General features: G+C 31.3%; 1 protein-coding gene across 1 annotated transcript; it reads left to right on the top strand.

Annotated features, from left to right (window-relative positions):
- The first annotated feature begins 1755 nt into the window (after positions 1-1755).
- LOC124354353 (von Willebrand factor D and EGF domain-containing protein-like) lies at positions 1756-18866 on the top strand. The gene is made up of 4 exons (XM_046804736.1): positions 1756-1785; positions 9800-9910; positions 12724-12853; positions 18167-18866. Exons 1-4 carry the CDS (start codon positions 1772-1774, stop codon positions 18752-18754), a joined length of 843 nt encoding a protein of 280 aa, XP_046660692.1. The 5' UTR covers positions 1756-1771; the 3' UTR covers positions 18755-18866.
- The last annotated feature ends 519 nt before the right edge of the window (positions 18867-19385 follow it).

The following is a 19385-nucleotide window of genomic DNA, read 5'->3' as shown; positions in this document are numbered from 1 at the left end:
GACACCACCAACTTCCGCACCGGGTGCCACCCAAGGTAGCTACGCCACTGATATTAAGTAAGTAGAATAAATAATAGACAATTCTATATAGACTTTAATTATAGAGGTAATATAAGATCATATGTTTTGATTTAAAACGCAATGTTATAAATATGTGTAGAAGTATTACATTCAAAATATTTGGAAACGTTGTTTGCATTCTAATGATATTGTGACGTTTCGTCACTATTTAAAAATTTACAATTTGTGTTTTGTACGTAAATATAATAACTTTTGAGAACAACAATTGTTATTCAGAATGTTTACCTTTCAGTCTACAATGAGGAGTTATATTATATATCGATGCCTTCCCACTTCCATCAGCAAGTTAATCCAGACATGCTAATGTCAGCGTCTCAGCACTAAGTGCTTACATTGCTATTGCTAGGACATGACCTGAATAGCAGAATTGGCTGATGATAGGGGGAGAATGCCACAGGGGTCAGTGTAGGTAGGTGCTACTTCTACAAGGGGTGTATCGGCATATTTAAAACTGAGCTAATTGATGTCGTGAAAATTTATACAATTCTTGTAAACGCTTAAACCGTTATCTCCCTCAATAAATTAATTTGCTTCTATGGTATTATAAATAATTGATATATAACAAATATCTTAATCTAATTTTTAAATATATTTTAGTAGCTCCTTACATATGTTATTATTAAACATATATCTCCACTTATATCTAATCTATTATTTAGAATGTTTTTAAAATCAGCTCTTTGCCAAAGGAATCCCACTTTCGTACTTTTAAGTTAACTTTAACAAGTGAATTTGGTATCGTTATAATATTACGCCTTTTGACAGTAAGGAATAGTTTGTGTTGAGGGTCACCTGCTAAAAAGAGGTTACTTACCTGAAAAATTATTAGTTTTTAGAAGATTACAATTACGGCTCTGTTTACATATTATTGTGCCAGTTTTGTTTGGATAGCCTTGTGTCTTTCTAGCCTGTACCATTTAGATATCATGTAAATGACATTCCACTTTAGGTGTAAAATTAATACAACTCTGAAAAAAACCCGTTATCTCCCTCAATAAGTTAATTTGTTTCTCTAGTATTATAATTAATTGATTTGTATCAAATATCTTTATCTAATTTTAATATATTTTTATTATCTTCTTACATATTTAATATAAAATACAATCTTAGAAATATTTTAATCTGTAAAATTATTAATTTATTATTAACCTATTTTTTTGAAATTTTACTTTCGAATTTTAGAAGGAAGAATGTGAAATGTTTAGAAACCGGTTCTGAAAGTGAAACAACTGTTTAAGAATATTTCATTTCAGAAACGTATGATATTTTTAATAAAATAATTTAAAAATACGTCAGAAATCACAATATTCTTAAGACACAAAAGATTTAATAGGAATAATTAAGATTTTAACTTTCACTGATTACAATCTGGTTCTCTACAATCCCTGAAATTATATTTTATATAAATGTGTCTTCAATGTGAACAAATAAAAATACTTTATACCGATAATTATATTTAATATCATATTTATAAAATGTACACTACTAAGTTAACTCAATAGACTTGTCAATTTAACAAATATCTTTACTTCAATATAAAACATACACGTGACCTTAATATCTGACCGTGCATAAATAACAAACAAGTAAAAAAGTGCCTCTGGGTTAACAACAACGTTTATGACTCAGTGAAGATGTATCACGATGACAACGCTATCTTCCAGCTTCCTGGGTTCATCCTCTGTCTACCATGGAGTGTCGCATGTAAGTCAGCTTGTTCTCTCTCTACTCAATTTAATGCATTTTTTAAGTATTCAAAATCTAGTTATTAGGATATATGTTTATTCAAAACCCTTAATTAATACTGTCAACTCGCGTAGTCTTTAAGCTGTAGCCATGTTTTGTAATTTGCACCGGTAAAACTATATTTTATTTGAGCTAGAATTATTCAGTAAATGTATGCGATTAAAAGTCGTGGCTTATCTTATAAAGGTGACCACTTTTAGCCTCTATGTAAACTAATGTCCGTTTTTCTAGGTTCAAAAGATAAATTGACAAGAATTTTGTTTATCGAAAATATCGTACTTTTATGTAAATTAAATATTCTTAGACTATTGTTTCACTTTAGGATGCGATTTTAAAACATTTATTCCAAAACAAGCGACAGATACGTTTCCATTTGTTCACAAATGACCGTAGTTTTTAAGTTTGATCGCTTAAGCTTCAAATACTAACAATAATAAGTAAATCTATTATTAATATAATTAATAAGTAAATTATTGTTATTGTGAGTAATCACTCACAAATATACAGATTTATATTTGTAGTAGATTGTAAGATAGTTATTTTGACTAAAATTTGTTGTTCGATAAATTAAAAAATATTAATATACAAGGAAATACATAATTAATATCTTATTAGGTTTTATTCATAATACCTGAAATAAATTCATCATCTTCAAACTTTTCCTCGTTTTCTTTTTAAAACTTTGAACATTGAATCATTTTTTAATATTTTAATATGTTTATTTTTGCGCCATCCTCATGGCCGTATTCATACGCCTGTCATCTAAAAGTTTTTGTGTTTTTTTCTTGATTTTATATTCAATATTTTGAAGCAGCTTGAAATTTCATACGCATGAAATGTTAAGGCAGGAAACTTCTCTTCCGAATCTGTATCCAAACTGTATAATTTAATCACTTGTTAAAACTTCTTACACTTTTCAAACATATGTTTAACAGCCAGCTTCAGTTTAGCCAGACGTTTCAAAAAGCTCATTTTGTTTTCAGAAAATATTCAATGTTTTGTGGGTTAATCATTTTTGTAATCAATTATATTTGCACCAAATATGTTCAATTAATATTTTACATTTTGTACTGAAAAGCAACTTACATGGAACGCTTATACTATGTGCTTGTAAATTAGGTAATGTATTCCTGCTCAGATTATGCAATACAATATTAATTTTTTAATTTGGCTTTTTATCAAAAGGTTGCTTACAAAATATTCCATTCATATTATTGTTGTCTTAAAGACTCAATTAAGTTAAGAATACTCTAAATCGCTAATGAAAGTCATAAAATAATTAAATAATAAGAAATTAATATTACAATGTAGTTTAATTATAACTAATAAAAACTGAACATTACCTGAACAGATTTGAAATTCAACTAATTCTTTGAAGTTATAATTTGTCAAAGCAATTATCAACGTCTCAGATGAGACCAGCAGTTTGTAAATTAGCAAACTTTCTAAGCTGAATTTCTGCTGATCTTTTCGCTTAGATACTTATTTTCTTTTAATTGGGTTTCTTTAGATACACAATCAATATATTGGCGTTGGTAAAAAAATGTCCTATGTAAATGTTTACTCCATAAAAACAAGCTTATGACAAATATATAATCATACACTTTTATACGTTTTAAATTGGTAGTTATTCGGTTATAATTGAAAGTTTTCCTATCCTTCTGAAATTGTGTTAATAATAATAAATACTTATAAACTGTTATTTACGTATTTATAAAAAGGTATACTTGTACAATAACAAATAAGCTAGTATAAAAATAGAACGTTTTAATTTTCATATAAATACATTTTATTACATAAATGATAGGAACATATGGTGATTAGGATATCTATATCTACAGATTAATGAGATGAATAAGTTTAATGTGAGTCTATTTAATTTCTAATATAAGAATGTACATTCTGAGTGCTATGTAATTATTCACATATACGCAGGAGGTTACACCATATAAAGTTCAACCACTATGAGAATTGAAAACCAATATCGTTTATAGGAAACTATTTCAAAACACATATACATACTTGTTTGGTCTTATTATTATTTGAAAATAGTACTAATAAAAGATTTAGGTGATAAAAAACACATACGTCCATTCCTCATATAATTACCTATCAGATGTAAGTGCGTTTGACAATGCGTTCACACTTCATGATCCAACAACCTTTTTAACTTCCGCCAGTAATGAACGTGTGTTCAAAATTTGAAATTTGATATTCAATATAAATGAATTAAGATATGAACCAAGTAATTGAAGAATTTCGTAATCCAAGTCTACTGAATGAAACTATATTAAACTTGTAATTCGTGGTACGTTATCTAGGTGTAATTTGTATTTTTAGAATGCTGAATCTTGTAGTATTTGATTAAAAAGTATTTAGTCTTTCATAAAAATACCTGTTTAACTATTTTGTCTAAGGATAAAATATTCATACCAATCATGTTTTATATAATGCCACAAGATACGCACTCTGTTCAGTTTTGTTCAAAACTTATAAAAATATGATTTTGTATCTTGGGTAAAGGCTAATACATTTAAAACCATGTTAGATCATATGGATTGTTTCTTTTTTATATTACGTCGGGTTTTATCCCGATATAACCGTTTGACTCTCAAGCCAAAACTAGTCTAAAACAAAGTTAATTTTAAATGGCTTTAGCAGTTTGTATTGTTTTCTCCAGTTTATACCATGAAACTTTTAAATGCAAAAGTTTGATTATCTTAAAAGAGCCGTGCAATAAATGTGTCCATGAAAGTCAAAATTGTTCAGTGCCACAGAAATTTCAATACCCACTATTGCATAGTGTGGGTATATTTTAAAGTTGTCGTGTATCTATCTAGGTATGATTGTTATAGTTATCTACTTAAGGAATAACTTTATTTACAACAATAGAAATATAATGGATTTTGTAGCTAAACTTAATGGTAAATGGAGTGCTTGTCTTAATACATTATGGATATTGATTAAGATATATTAACAATCAAGAACTGTTAATGTATGTTAATCTAGTGTTATTCAATGTTAGTAAAATGCGAAATATACAGGGTGACCGCCGGGAACCGGACGTTTTTTAAATAAACATAAACCACTTATTTTTTAACATAAAACTTATTTTATTACATAGGAATGTTTGTAATTACATGCCATTTAAGAACAATGTTACTTATGGAATATAACGTCAAATAGATGGTGTCCATTTTCTTGAATGCAGGTTTCTAACCTTTTAAGAAAATCCGCATGTACACGTTCGAGAAGCTCTTGATCAATTGCTGCCACTTTGGTCTTGATTGCATCCTTTAGCTCTGCCAAGGTGCGAGGTTTGTTGTTGCAGACTTGTGATTTGAGGTACCCTCACAAAAAAGTCACAAGTCGTCAAGTCTGGTGACCTTGGGGGCCACTGGATGTCGCCGAAACGGGAAATGAGCCTTCCTGGAAACATCCGACGGACCACAGCCATTGACAAGCGAGCAGTATGCGGTGTGGCACCATCTTGTTGAAAATAAACGTGTTCATGTCTGTCTACACATCTAGACAGGATTTTGCTCGTTAACTTCTCCATTTAAATTAAAATGTGCCTCATCACTCATAATGATTATTGTGCTGTCATTATCTTCGAGCAACACTTGCATGTGAACGGCGAAGTCCTCTCGCTGAGCGTAATCTCTTTCCTATAGCTTCTGAACAACACACATTTTATAGGGATGAAATTTTAAATCACTTTGCAAAATTTTCCGCACTGATTCACGTTTTAACCTTTGTTCACTTGCATGTCTTCTTGCTGAACGACTTGGGCTCCGAATGAGGGCTAGTCTCACCCTGTCGACGTTTTCCGGCGTCCTTACGGTCTTCCTTGGGCCAGGAGATTTTTTCTTTAAAATAACTCCTGTCGTTCTCAGATTTTGAACCCACATGAGAATAGTATTGCGGGTAGGAACCGTACCATGGCGTCCAAGGTTGAAATGAGTGCGAAAAATCCGTTGTACCGTTGTAACAGATTCGCCATTTTGCACATACGCGTCGTATGCAAACATGCGATGCTCCACTGTCCACTGCTCCATGGCTACTAAAATGGCATTGTATAGCGAAGTCATTCACCACAATCTCCCCCCTCTCCCATCTTGGCTGAGCGTGTACTAGCAATTCCAAAAACGTCCGGTTCCCGGCGGTCACCCTGTACTAGTACGTATGCGTAAATTCTTTACCAAACAGTAACTGTTATGAAACACAAGACAGATGCTTTATGTCTTATAAATTGCATAACGTACAACTTTTTAATGTACAAAAAAGTTCAAACTAAAAATTAGTTTTTTAAAAACTGAGAGTAGAACAATTTAATACCAATACAATATACTATGCAAAGCAGCTGCTGTTAAGTAATTCGTCTGAGATAATGTGCTAAGACGGAAACATCGGTTCACAAATGCCATCCTAACACACATACACGAACTAAACATAAAAGGTATTTGAAAAGTGAAGTTGTCCTTTTGATAGTATCTACATAAAATTACCATAAAATCTCATACGGTCTTGATAAATACATCTGTCATTGCCTTGGTAATTAGCATAATAATTTTGATTTTACAAAACATCGTCTTGTTTAAATTATAGAAAGTGGAAATAGCGTAGGGCTAGTGAAAGGATTCTGCATAGAATTATCTCGTTTTATTCCCGACCAGTACCATGTGCCGAATCATAGCGACCCGTGCGATAAGGCATAGTTACTTACATTTGTGAATCTATTGATACCATGTGAGGGTTCACAAAAGTGAAGTATGTAAGGTTGAATAAAACAAAACTAGTATGCATGGTTTTTCTATACTCAGTTATCGTCGTATTTTTAGTATACAATTGTAAAGAGATTTCGACCTGTCAGTCAAAGGCTGTGTTAGATTTGGGATCTTAGTTACAATTTCATTTTCTATATAGTGTCTAAAATATAGTTAAATATAAGAGTGATGAGTATAATACTTGGCCAATACCATTTAAACAGGTAAAACAATCCATGTATTTGGAATTCGGCATACCAGTGGATAATTTTCAGTTTAAAACTTTGAAATATACAACAGTTTAAGTACTAAAAATGGCATTCAAATTTAAATAAAACCATTCTTATTGAAAGAAGATAATTGTATTAATTGCTAAAATATTTTAATATGTAGTTGTAAATTTTATTTATTGTTTCTATGTTTCTACACACATATTACATTGATTATTTAAAAGATTCATTTAAGTCAAAAGAAAAAGGTGAAAGACTCCTGCACACTAAACATCACAGATAATTTGAAACCTTATGCTGAACAGTAACGCTAAAATATACTTGTTCTATTTAGTGAACTGGATGGAGAATCTCCCACGCTTTAACAGCTGAACCAAATATTTTAATTAAATACCGGAATTATTGTTCTCATGATTACAGGTCCAGTGTCATAACTAACATTTAAATTTTTCGACTCATATAACGTCGAAACGATACTTGCACTAAAAGCTCGGCATCGCTGTAAATAGGCATAATTTTAGTCAACATATCATCCGATTCGGTTTAAAGAACATTTCACAACGTTATCTACGACGCATGTGCGTCCACTAGGATGTTCCAAGCTAATAGTTCCGCGAGCGATATGGGCGGACGAGATATACGAGATATATATAGTACTGTGCTCAGTGGTGTGGAGGCGTCCAAAGTATTCGCGGAAATCCGTCCAAGTCATTATGGAGTCTGCCCTAATAAGAGTGTTTGTTATTTATCCATCCCCATCAATGGATGACTGTAGATATTACTGTGAGATAGCCATAACGTGTGTTGACTGGAGACGGCTCTCCACAGCGAGGTTAAGATATTCCAAGAATATAAATGTGTCGACGTAGTATGAACCGGAAAACTTAAATGGTAATTCATGGTTTAGATTTTATATTTTGCGCCTAAAGGTATTTTCAAAATCTAGACGCTTTTACCCTATTACAAGTGTTCATAATTTATAGTTGAGAGATCGACGCCCAACTGTCTCACAGCGTAGAGTTAAAAATTTTTGTTATTAGTAATTACTCAGGCCTACAGGTAGGAAGATGATTAAGGACCTAGAATTTATTTATTTCTGAAACCACAAATCCAATTGTTCCCCCAAAAACTGAAAGTTGTTTTGTAAAATCTTTCAAAAATTTCTTTCATAAGTAAGGTTGGGGGGGTTATTAATAAACTCATACATGAAAACGTTAAACTGAAGGAATTATCTAAATATTTCTGAAGGAACCCAAGATAATAAATTCAATGTTTATTTAAAAAATAAATATATCGTACGTACGGTTCCAAAATAGGATTAATTTTAAATACATGAAAAAAAGAAATAGTTGCAATAAACCCTCATCCTAAAACTTTTAGTTTTCTGTATGTTTTGTGTTTTCCCCGCTGACCTGGTTATCTTAGTAACACTTAAACGTAAATATTTTAAATATACGCTATTTTTCTAAAACATTACCGCTGGGAAAACTACAATTGTTTCTTCAGCGACTCCTTAAAACTTTTTTTAATTCCATAAAAATCAGATCTATTATAATATTTTAATTATATGTTTTATTTTATACAAACATCAACTCTACTATATTTCATAAAATGTTACAAAAATTAATGTGCTGACATTTTTCTTAAGTTACTTAAATATGAAATTATTAATAACCAAATTTATACAAATATGCTGTTTTTAAATTGGCTTTTAACTTTAGAACATGAAAACATACTACAATATAGTAATTCTCTTGCATTACTAAAGCAATCTATCAATAATAAAACAAATCTGTAATATAAGAACATATAAGCAGTAAAAACAAAATTAGCTAAAACTGTCTACTCGGAATTAAATATCAACAACAAAATGTTAAAACAGTTTATTGAATTTTAATTAATTTCAATCACTCATTGTGTGTGTGTGTTTATTAAATATGCTATGATCAATTTAGCTATTTAACAATAACTGTTTCAACAAGCAGCAGGTGATATTTAAATTATCAGTACATGTATTTAAAAGTTTTAACTATTGTACATGAAATCATTTTAGTGTGCTAATAGTGCCCCAAAAGTTTGACGGCCTTTTAGGAAATGATTTATTTCGCTTTCGTATTATTAATTTAATATGCAAATTGATTGAGAAAAATTGAACAGCTGTGTTAATTGTTGAATTTTAATCAATCAAATTCTCTTTCTTTTAACAAACAAAAATTAAAGTAGAATTTTCCTATTATTTAAATTGCTCTATAAAGGGTGACTTATTTTAGGAATTAAACACGACAGTATTTAACAAGCAGCTATTTTGAAATTAGTAGATAGAACTAGCTATTTACATTTTTAAATTCATAGGTCTTCCAAAGTATAGCATAATATGTTCAAAATCTAAACGTCGTAGCTTCGGTTGTGTAGAACACACTGTAACGTAAAACACACAAGGATATCTAAGTGTATTGCCATCAGAATTAATGGCAACTACGATTCTGCACTCAATCATCTTTGGGAAGGAGTTCCTGGGAAGAGTCATTTGGCAGAATAACGTTATCGTCCATTACCGACATACCACTAATGTGGCAGATCGGCCACCATCCTTGTCCACACTTAGCACCCATGTGACACGGCTAACTATAACTTATAAGAATATTTCATCTTGTTGATTTAAATACGTGTGTGACACAAACAGTCAAACAAAATATAATTAGTATACAGTGGTATGGAGCAACATTTAATAGTTAGCATTTTTGCTCGGCAAGCGAGAGTTTAAAATTCCAACAATTCGTGTTTTAGGGATAAAGGTCGTAGGAAGTATTTCATCCTTCTATACTTCATGTTTGCTTTTGGTTGAGATAAATTAAAATAACCCATTTCCTTTAGGGTATTTGCTAAAAAAATTAATATTTTATTAGTATTATTGTAAAGATATTCATTATTTTTTTTAGTTAAAAAGCACATGTTTTAATAGCTATTTATGTTTAGGTGGTTTCCAACTTTGGTCTTGTTCATCGGCCTCCTTTACATCTACAAACCTTGCGCTGCCTTGCGAGGTTTTAAAGACACTCAAATGGGCTTGTGTACAGTAACTACAACGTGAGTTGCACTTATTTGTTATATATACGTGTATGAATGAAATGATTAAAGGTATATATAAATATATATATATATATATATATAAATTATGTTAAATTTTGTATGTTTATTCATTAACATGCTGCAAGTACATGTTTTTATATTAGTACAAATGTTTTAGATCTGTATACAACGTATGATACTCTATTGTTTATGTATTTGTTTATTTACCTGCTATCGAGCAGTTAGAAAATAATATGGCATTGATGTGAAAATAGTACATGAGTGTCAATAATAAGGGTTTGGTCAATGCATATTAAGAATACAAATTGTCGTGTTGCTTTTTAAATTAAGTAGCATATATCCTTAATTAAATCGGTACATCGATATATTACAATAAGGTAGGGATTTCGATAGCTTATTCAGAAAATGGTCACGGTCACTTCACTGAATTAGCGTCCTCCGGCATCAATATTTCTAGTTATCTCATAAACTTAAGATTAATGCATTACTGTCCCTCTAGAGCAATTTAAGCTTTAACTCCAGTATTTCAAAGGAAAACTTGATTTTTGGGTATTTTCCATTGTTAATTTAAAAAATTAAAACAATGTTTCCAGTATTGGAATATTCGTCGTTGGAATAATAAATTATTTATTATTGATTTAAAGGTTTGCATGGTTACTGAAGGTATTAATTTTAATCTGTGAAAGATTTTAGGTAACCAAACTAGTTGGTTGGCACAATGATGCTGCATGTATTATATATATATATATATATATATATATATATATATATATATTTTCAATCTTCAAAGAGAGGTTAGGTGCCAAATGTCTCACACATTTACAGAAACAGGTTATTCTCTTCTTAAGAAATAAACCACGGTATATTGGTTTGAAACATTTATAAATTTTCGTGCATCTAGGTACACTTCTTCAGATAAATATACATGTATAAATATTTACATAAATTGTGAAAAAACATTAGGTTAGAACTCAAACAAGAAAAACAAACATTATAAATAAATACAGTAGATCAGCAGCTGATGGGCCATGGCATGACGTGTGTGAATAAGTTGACGAAAACTAAATTTATCTTAAATTAAGACCCCTTGGATGTCTTGTCTGAAGCACCAATTGGTGTGCAGTTTCACTTTTTTTCAATTTAAATCTATTAAGGCTTTTGTTTGAATATTCAGGGATCTTATTTATGCCTTTGATGGTGTAGCAATTTTCTATCTGATTTTGTTTTGGACATTATATATATATATATATATATATATATATATATATATATATATATATTCAATGTGGGAAAGCACACAAACATTAATATTGTATACAATAGATATAAAAGTAATCCTTTAAAAGTCTTATAGTTTGCAAACAAATTTAGAACGGTATAACTATGTACACAAATGAGGTCCAGCCTTGGTACCCTATTGCCAAATTATTCGATATATTTTCTAAAAAAACCTTTCTTGGTAGATAAAAATTTCTTTATTACAGTCAAAAATATATGCGTTTAATTGCAAAGGAGAATTCCATTAACATTTTAGTTATGTATCGGTTTATATTAAACAATGCAAAGGGATAACAGTATTTTGTAATAACGCAGTTACTGTTATCAAGTCAATAGTAATTTTCAATCATGGTTAAGAGGATCATTTACCTTACTCTATATCATGTTCGCACGTGTAGGAGCATTCCAGGTTCGAATTAGTTATATTTCCGTCACCATATCTGAGTCTGCCTTGTAGACTTCAATCAGGAAAATACAAATACATAGGTCTCGAAAACCTATTTCGGTCAAAGTGTTCACTTTTAGCGCTTGTTATGTACTCGTATTTGCGGTCTAAATACTTACAGTGCCGTAGCAGACTTTGCCTTGATGTGTCGACGAAAATATGTACTTACTAGGACTGAGAAGCCTTTTTAGGTTAAAAGGCGTCTACTTCCGAACGTCTACTAAATTCACTTACGGTACTAGGATTGTTTTCGTAGGTGCCTTATTCCCCCAGTCAAACAACCCTATATACGTATGTAGATCTCGGAAATCTACTTTTGTCAGAAAAAAAGTTTTACCTCTGACTCTCGTAATCTTCTATCAGTATAAGATATTTCCAGTGCCGTAGTCGAGTTTGCCTTGATATATCCATAATAATGTAATATAAACACAAAATAAGTATAAATAATAGAATAAGCTGCACTTTTGTTATTAAATTTAAGACAGTCTTTAGTAATAGGATATTTAACTGTACTTAACATATTCGTTAGACAAAAGCGCTCCAATTGCAGTCATTATATTTCTATTTATATAATAGTACTATGAAAATCTGCATGATAGATTACAGTAATTCATGATTGAACGACACGATAAATAGAATCATTAAGTCCTTCACTCCTTCACTTGAGATGAATGTTTCTCAATTAATATAATATAATTAAATTATCTGCTTATCAGGGGATATGCCAGTGTCCTGCTTTCTGTTAAAATGTTAAAGTACATTCTAACCGCTTTCATTATTATGGTTTAATACATTATTAATTATCGATCAAAAATAGTTTATCCTTATTAAAAAAAATGATATTCTATAGGCTAAATAGATTTGATTCAACAAATATTATAAATCATACTGCAAACGTTGATTGAGTTGGTCCAGTGTCTGTGAATCATCTCGACTTTTAGTGACACATGATAACATGACTGACAATCCTAAAGATGCCAATTTTTAGACCTTATATGACATAAGGTTTTTCCTTCACCTATGTTTTGTATTTTGAGATATTGATGTTAAGTGGCATTAATTCAATCTGGATTTATTTGTCCACTAGTGTCACTCGCTCGATGACGATGATGGATTGGAAGAGATTGTCTAGCATGCGTTCCAGAAGTTGTGGCTTCTTGTGGTCTAATACGTGTTATGATACAGTTTGGAATACTGAATACGTACCAGTATACATAGTAAGTACAAATACAATTTAATTCCAAGCGTTCAAAATAGCAAACAACTCTACAATAGTAAATGGATTAACCACAAAGTCTTAAAACTTTTAAATACAGGATATCTCGCGTTAAAACAAGTTGTTTATAAAGCTCCTTTTCCAGTATAAATACATGTAGATTTGATATGTATCAGTTAATGTATATGAATATTACTCGTACTGAATATTAATTTAAATAAGACATTATTGATAAAATAATAGGAATATCAACATGCCTTTTTCCAAAAATTTTAATCTTAGCTTCTCAAATATCTACAAGACAAAATAAATGTATTAGGTATAAGAACATTGGCTGTTTCAAAAAATTAAGACTTTTAAAACGTGAGCTTCGCGTTAGTTTTGCTAAGCATAGAATCATTATCTAGGTAAACACATCAATGTAAAAATTAACAATGTATACCTTACCAGCAGTTTACCCGCGGTTTCGCATGCGATTCCGTAGGCTTTCCACGTGTATGAGCACTTCTGATGCGAGTGAATTATGTATCCGAAGCCAATATTAAGTTTGACTTCTTTAGACGATCAAGAAAGTCTAAATGTGTGTGTTTATGGCCAATATAATGTACTCTGGTTTTAATATTTTTCTATGATTTATTCCATATCTCTGTTATCTGAATTCCAATTGTGAACTGAAAATAATTTAATTGAATCATAGTTTATTTCCAAAATATTTACATGCGTGCAGTATGAAAATAAAATAGAACTTTTTAAGAAAAATTTTAATAAAATGTAGTAGCAAATCCACAATAAGTAATTATATACTTAGTTACTATACATTGTATTGAATAAAATTATGTAACTAATTAGGTATTAATTTACTATCAAATTTCCATTATCTTATTACTACACCAGTTACATGTTACATAAAATGAGTATACACATAAATTTAAAGTGGCCCAGGAACGCCAAAAGCTAAAAACGTATATTAAAATTAATTTAGCGTAAATACTTCAAATAATTTAAAGGAAGATTTAAAGAGGCGAAAAAATAAGAAATCAGGAATGATATATTTTAAGGATCAAAAAGTCAACAAACAGAACAACCTAACGTATTACTAGCAGATGTCATGACGAAATGTTATGAAATAAAACATAAATATATATAATAGGAAAAAAAACCATCGAGGGGCATCGATGCTGTAGAAGGGGCATTAAGAGGGGGAAACATGGTCAAAAGTCAGGTCCTTCTGTAGTCAGCCGTGATAATTGCCTCGGCCTCCTCCGCACTGATAAGATAAAGCTATTCATTCCAGCGTTTCTTACATGTATATATTGACGGTGAGTTGAATATGTGTTTGTCAGGAAAGTATTTACATATATTTCTATACAGAAGGTAGGATATAGAGAGAATTAGCAGATGAGGAAGATTTACCGATTTGCATTGATGCGACTTGTAGAGAAAATTGTATAAAAATGTTTATGAATATGAACAAGGTGTGTTTTAATGAAGATTTTTTCGAATTGGTAGAATGGCAGTTTCTTGATATAAAGTATCAGTAGGATATATCCTAGATATTTTGAAACCGGCTTTTAAGATTGCATTCTGAACCACTTGCAGAGGCTGCAAAAGAGTTTTATACGCTTCACCCCAGGCTATTCCAAACGAGAACAACGGTTGTGCATAGGCGAAGTAAGCAAGTTAGATAGGTTTTTAATTTAAAATTTCAATTAAATGTCTAAAACGAAATGTTATATTTCTTAGCTTTTTTTACTTATTCGACATAAGCAAACTATGTTAAGCGCTTGTCAAAGAAGTCGCCCAAATATTTATAAGAACATACATTTTCAATAATTTCACAAAAACAAAGTTCATTATTGTAACTGCCACAATTATGAACCACAAGGTCGCCGAGGGCATAGTCTGAGATCTCCCGGAGAGAGATGGGCATAAACTTAGTTTTTGATGTATTTAATGAAAGATTGTGTTGGTCAAGCCATTTTCTTTAGACGATGACGTCCTGTAGAGCTTTACAACGAGCATCAACCCAGTCGTTACCATCTATTAAAATTAAGCTGTAATCTGCAAATAAAACAGGATTGCCATTTAAATTTAATTTAGAGATACTTTTAATATATATATAAAACCAAATTTGGCCCCGCGTACTGCCCTGAACCAAGCCGTAGTCCACCGTAAGCGCGTCGCTCTTGGTCCCACAGACAGACACGGTCTTTAATCTACTTGTGAGGTAGGTTGAGAACCATGAAAGCGAATTACCTCGAATTCAGTTGCCTCCAATTTAAGAAGCAGCCTCTGTATTTATTAGCAATGATCAAGCACTGTGTATTTATTATTTTATAAAATATGAACAAAGCTTTCAGCTTCTTTGTTGAACTTAACATGAAACATTAAATAAGGTTTAAAGTTTCAATAGTTTAGTTTAATTATTTGTATTTCGAAACGTAAATATTACAATGATTTTTGTAATTTTAACGTGTTCAGGGAAAATTTCTAATTTTCTCTTCTTTTATTTGCGGTGTCAGACGCGATTCGGAAACCCGAAGGATGCAGCATTATTTTTAGTGAACTTGTCCATGTTGGTTGATTTTTCAGCAAAGCCAAAAGACTGCATAACCTGTTATTTTTTGACAAAAACTATTGATAAAATAATATTTAAAATTTGTATGGGTTTTAACAAACAAAGACTCAAATTTGTATAAAAAATTCGATTATACGGTTCAAAATTAGAAAATTATTTGTTACATGTGTAGTTATACTTGAAACACTCCTAACATATTGGGATTTGAAAACATCACATTTGTACTGTATATGGGGGAGGGGGTTTAGTCAACCAATTTAATAGGATTAAATTAGAAAAGGTTTGGATTATTCGTTATTGTTTTGATTGGAAGGCTAGGTTTAATAAAATTAAAGTTAATGAACAAAAATTACAAATTTTCAAAATGTTATTAGATCCTATATTTTATGATAACTAATACAGTTTATTAAAAAAATACAATTAAATTGTTTCTCGGTCCGTTGTTACACGAACATTATATTGTCCTAGCTGCCTAGCATACAATGTTAGTTGAATTGGAGTTCGTGGTAAGGGTTCACCATGTTGCATGTCGACACATACAGTTTTTCTTCACTACGATCTTCTTTCATAGGGTGATAAAAAGACTTCGCTCTTTTTTCTAATTTTAAAATATTCTTTAACCACTCTTTAACATATTCTTTTGATTGTTGGAAGAAGGCAAGCTCAACATTAGGGTCGGAAATATGATTCACTCGAACCAGAAGAGCTCATACAGGTGCAAAAATTAAGAAATTGCGTGCGAGGCCACGGGTAGCTGCTAGTATACTTATAAATCTCTAAAATCCAATTTGATTAAAAAGTGTATCACTTTATGTCTGTTTTAATGCAGCTTCTGTGAATTCTGAGATATTTCCAGTACTACAGTTTGGTTTTGCTTCTTGTACCGATCAAGAAATTGTATACGAACAGAAGTCAACTTCGATCCAAAACCATCTACATTCGGCTCTTTTAACTTACTTTCTGTCTAAGATATTTTAAGTGTCTTAGTTTAATGTTGAAATAATACATGTGTTGATTTTCAAGATCTACTAATGTCGATATGCGTCTAACAACAGCACTTCTTATTTACATCCGGTCTAACAAATTTTAAAATGCCATACTTACAGTTTGCTTTTTAGTGCCAATGAAGAAAATGTAAATGTTTACTTTCTTCCGAAAAGTTACTGTGATCAAAAAGTGTCCGTTCCGGCCGATTAAATTCACTCCCGGTCAAATGTATTTAAAGTTCCACAGTTAAGTAAATGTAGTTGCACTGACCAAGAAAATTAATGCTTATTTGTGTTTTGGGATCCAACCTAGATTAAAATAATAATTTGAAAAAAATCATCTATCCACCGCGTGTCTTCTAATTCAGGTATAAGAATAAGTGCACTATCCTTTTGTTATTCCTTAATTTACATTAAAAATGCCATACGCAATGTCAAGGGAGACAACCAGTTTCGATTACCTTACGTGCAAAAATTCTCAGCTTTGTTCATTAATATGGATTGTATAACAGGGTTGAAATAGTACTCCCAATGCGTTAAATGGTTTATTCATCAGTGGTGCAATCTAAAGTAACAATTAGATAGTAACTCTGTGTTGTAACGTGCATTATACTACTTATTACGCACTGTATGTCTAACATTTTCTATAATTTAAATGTAAACAAAAATGTTTCTGCCTCTTTTGCGAACTTAAGCTGAAAATGTCAACAACTGTTTGGCATCAGTTAGCCTTAGATTATGTTTCGTAAATATTATCATAATTTTTTCAAAATTATGAAATATTCCGGGATACTTATTCTATTTTTCTCGTCGTCAATAACTTCTTCGCACTTCAAAGGATATATTTAAAAAAATAATTTGTTAAGCCCTTCTCGGGAATAGCGCTTAGCAACGCTTTTAGCGATTCATTTTTATATATACAAATCTTTTCATGGATTACTGAAAATTTGTTTTGCCAAATAGTATATCATAAATGGCCAGAGTAATGGAACTTTTACTTATTCTATCGTTCTCTTGGGCCATTGGCCATTAAGAGGATGTTATAAAACAGAATAAGCAGGAGAATCTATATAGTACAATAACTGATGGCACTGGTGTTACGCTCATACATAGGATTTAACCTGCACTATCCTTAACTCAGATCCAAATTCCAACGACTAATACCGTTCAGCCATCAACACTCCCTGACATGAAATGGTCATTTTTTTAATGAAATGATAGCCTTTAGGACATATTAAATACCATCATGCAAGGTTTATAATCTTTAAAATACATTTTTAAACATATTTTAACGAATATATGATCATAGTTTTGCACGACTGCCAATAACAACAATTATGAAATACAAAATCTTTTTTTTGAATAACAAAAAAAGTGTTATGAATAACATGACGGTTTAAATACCATTTTATGTTTTCCTTTACTATACTTAGTAACTTAAATATTGCTATTCCCTTTTACAAATGTTAACAACTACCACCTTTCAAGACGAATAAATATAAAAAATTATAAAGTTTTAAATTTGTATGATTTTTGATATTGATCCACTATCGAGAAAATTGAACAAGAGCGAAATTAAAGATTTGTTTACAAATAATAAAGCCCACCATACTGATATTTTCCATTAGCTAATGGATTTAAAAGCAAACATATTCATGTAAGGCAGTAATAGTCAAATTAATACAATATTTATTATTTTATTTCATTTATTTAGACAACCAATGTGTATGAAATGTTCTATTTGTTCAAGGACTACACAGAACAAGAGATGGAGACGGTTTGCTGTGGAGGTTATTCTAACACTGGGGGGGAGTGTGTCCCAGTCTGCAGCCGATCGTGTGCGCATTCGGAGTGTGTTGCTCCTGAGACCTGGTCTTGCAATTCCGGGTACAAGAAATCCGACTGGAGTTCCTGTGTTTGTGACGCAGTGTGCAATAAAGATTGTGAACATGGAGAATGCACTTCACCAAATTTCTGTTCTTGTCATGCAGGATACCAGAAACATCCTTTTGACAACTACGTATGCCTACCAGTTTGCAATAAAACGTGTGAAAATTCGAAATGTACTGCTCCAAATGTCTGCTCCTGCAATATTGGTTACATAAAGGATCCCTCAGATTCCTATAAATGCAACCCAATCTGCAGTAAAGAGTGCAAAAACGGAAGATGTACTGCACCAGATGTCTGCTCCTGCAATTATGGGTATGAGAAAGACAATTTAGACAGTTATAGATGTAACCCAGTCTGCAGGAAAAAATGCCAATTTGGTGAGTGTACTGCACCAGAAATTTGCTCCTGTGATGATGGCTATGAGAAAAGATACTTTGGACAGTTATAGTTGTAACCCAATCTGCATTAAAAAATGCCAAAATGGAAAATGTTCTGCACCAGAAGTTTGCTCCTGTAATTATGGCTATGAGAAAGATAATTTAGACAGTTATAAATGTAATCCAGTCTGCAGTAAAGAATGCCAAAATGGAAAATGTTCTGCACCAGAAGTTTGCTCCTGTAATTATGGTTATGAGAAAGATAGTTTAGACAGTTATAAATGTAATCCAGTCTGCAGTAGAGAATGCCAAAATGGAAAATGTTATACACCAGAAGTTTGCTCCTGTAATTATGGCTATGCGAAAGATAGTTTAAACAGTTACAAATGCAACCCAGTCTGTAGTAAAGAATGTCAAAATGGAAAATGTTCTGCACCAGAAGTTTGCTCCTGTAATTTTGGCTATAAGAAGGATACTTCCGACAGTTACCGATGCTATCCCGTTTGCAGTAGAGAATGTCTAAATGGAAAATGTACAGCACCAGATGTTTGCTCCTGCAATTATGGGTATGAGAAAGACAATTTAGACAGTTATAGATGTAACCCAGTCTGCAGGAAAAAATGCCAATTTGGTGAGTGTACTGCACCAGAAATTTGCTCCTGTGATGATGGCTATGAGAAAGATACTTTGGATAGTTATAGT

Source organism: Homalodisca vitripennis, chromosome 2 (assembly GCF_021130785.1).
Source record: "Homalodisca vitripennis isolate AUS2020 chromosome 2, UT_GWSS_2.1, whole genome shotgun sequence".
In the NCBI taxonomy this organism is placed as follows: domain Eukaryota; kingdom Metazoa; phylum Arthropoda; class Insecta; order Hemiptera; family Cicadellidae; genus Homalodisca; species Homalodisca vitripennis.
Note: the sequence above shows the minus strand (reverse complement) of the source record. Positions and strands in the feature narration are given on the sequence as shown.